The 2,500-nt window shown below is 51.4% G+C and overlaps 1 protein-coding gene across 2 annotated transcripts in view; it reads right to left on the reverse strand.

Annotated features, from left to right (window-relative positions):
• Window positions 1-2,500, reverse strand: part of aopep (aminopeptidase O (putative)) — a 52,490-nt gene that overhangs the window by 25,215 nt on the left and 24,775 nt on the right. For both annotated transcript variants that reach the window (XM_077003620.1, XM_077003621.1), the window contains one exon: window positions 2,395-2,478. In XM_077003620.1, coding sequence (XP_076859735.1) covers window positions 2,395-2,478 — 84 coding nt within the window. The remainder of the gene's footprint in view (window positions 1-2,394; window positions 2,479-2,500) is intronic.

The following is a 2,500-nucleotide window of genomic DNA, read 5'->3' on the forward strand; positions in this document are numbered from 1 at the left end:
GACGTGAAGTTTAAACAGACGTAGAGCGTCCTCTTGGGTCTGGACTTTCGGTTATGCATTAGCTAATAAAAGCAACAGATCACGGTCTATCAAACAGCAAACCTACTGACCTCACATACCTACTGACCTCACGCAGAGAGCATTCAGACTGTGTTTATTTCACCCATGCAATTACACAGGAACCCTGAACGTGGAGATGACACTGGAGAACTCTCTTCTGTCGTTCTACGCCTCTCTCCTGTTTCTTTTCCTCATTCTCTCCCTCCCTCTCTCCCTCCCTCACTCATATGATTAGCCAGTGCAGACAAGCTCCCTCATTAGCTGGTTTTGGACAAAAATGGAGCAGAATGAAACTCATTATCACAAAAGCGTAACTAATATGGCACAGGAAACCCCCGAACGAACACACACACACACACACACACACCCACACACACACCCACACACACACACACACACACACACACACACACACACACACACACACGCACGCACACACACACACACACACACAAAAGGGAGGCAGTAAAACTCCACTCTTTTCTAGCCCAAAACTTTAGTTTCACATTAAAATGACCCTGATCTCAGTCTGCGTTTAGTAGGGAGTGCCTGGCCATCGACAGTGGCAATTAGCTATGATGTAATTACCTTTGGGAGTGGGGCAGCCAAGGCACCGCCTGTAGGGGCCTCAAACCCCCCCCACCCGCGTTTAAGAGCAGCGCCTGTGCCTGATTTATGGACAGGCGGAGGACGGGGCACCCGCTTTTGAAGTCTGTGAATAAGTAATATAAAATACACCTGGAAGACCCAGGGGCTCCTAGCCACCTTATACAAGCGGGGGGATGAGGTGGGCTGGGGCGAGTCGCCGAGGCGAGTGTGTGTGCACGTGCGTGTGTGTGCGCGCGCGTGTGTGTGAGGTAGGGGTCACCAGTGTTTCCTTTCAGGCTGGCTTTTATGGCAACACTTCAAACAATCGCTCCCTCACTCTCCCTCTCTTCCCACCCGAGCCATTGTGCAGAGCCAACTACGCTGTAATTGGCCTTTCTTTCCTTTCAAACCCGCCCCCCCCCAACCCCATCCCCACCTCCACAGCTCTCTGAAGTCCTGCACAGCAAACGCATCAACCTGGTAGCGTAGTGCGGCCGCCACTGTGTACACAGCTTATAGCACGATGTCTTCCTCTCAAAGGCCCAGATCTCAGAACTTTGCGCCTTGTAAATTCAGATGAACATTTTTGTTGTCCTACAGTTTTAGAGAATACACATTTTAGAAAGTACACATATTACATTTACAGAGGGAACAAGGCAAATTAAGACATTCTCAGCTGTGAGGGACACTAGACATTCCTGAATGTTGAACGTAGCTGTTAAGTTTTTGACACTCTGGAGTCAACATGTCTGTGACTCCTTTCAACAAGTACTTTACCACTCACAAGAGTTTGTGAAGGGGTATTGTGTTCAACACATTCTCTGAGTTTCAACCACAAACACCCTCACATGTGCGCAGGCACATACCCACACACACACACACACACACACACACACACACACACTCCTGCCACCGATGTGATGAGAACAGTGGCTCAGAACAGACATTACATCACCGCTAAAACTCTATGATGTCTCAATCAGAAAAAGACGAACAAAACACAGACACGCACAGACACAAACCTAGTTTTGTAACCCAAGACACACAACACCATCGCTGTCCCCTCAGCCATGCCGTTTGCCAGTGACACACGCGATTAACTAAAGTTAGCAATATTTGCCAGTTTCGCTCGCACAAATCTTTCTTGTTTGAAAGTTTTTGGTCACTCTGCCGTGGAGTGTGTATATCTCCGGGGCATAACTTTGCACGCTAGATAAACGAGCGCAGGATGGAAGTAAACAACAGCAAAGCTAGCTCACACACTCCCAGCTTAAGGCAGGGCCACACCGCCACAGGCAGCCCGCCCAGCAGCACAGGAGTCCCGGCCATCCGGAGAGCCAGAAGCTATTTCAAGACCAGCTATCACAGCCCTCATTTTTCCTGCTCGGTCTCTGCTTGGCACTCTACAGCTAAGAAATGAGGGTGAAGAATACCCCCCCCCCCCCCCCCCCCAAACTGTAATGGACCCTTCTGTTTCCTTCAGTGCTCCCCCAGGCCACTCTACCATCTCATAGCCGCCCAGCGCAACACTACATGGGCAGTCGCTCACGTATAAACTAGTCCCGGCCAGAGGGGAGGAGAGGAGGCGCAGGGCACGAGGGGGCGACCGGCTGGAAAACACCGACCGGGAGAGAGAGGGGAGGGTTTGGGGGGGGGGAGACGATGGGCAAAGGGTGGAGGCAGGGTGGAGGGAGGACGTGAGGGTGGGACAGGGTGTGTTTAAATGGGGCTCGGCGGGGGTCTCACCTCTTTGAAGTTCACCTGGGGCCCCGCTCTCTTCCGCTTGGTGCCCTTTCTCACTCCACCACAGACCTGCTTCCATTTTGCAACCTGTAGTGTTCGAGGAAAGATA

Source organism: Brachyhypopomus gauderio, chromosome 4 (assembly GCF_052324685.1).
Source record: "Brachyhypopomus gauderio isolate BG-103 chromosome 4, BGAUD_0.2, whole genome shotgun sequence".
Classification (NCBI taxonomy): domain Eukaryota; kingdom Metazoa; phylum Chordata; class Actinopteri; order Gymnotiformes; family Hypopomidae; genus Brachyhypopomus; species Brachyhypopomus gauderio.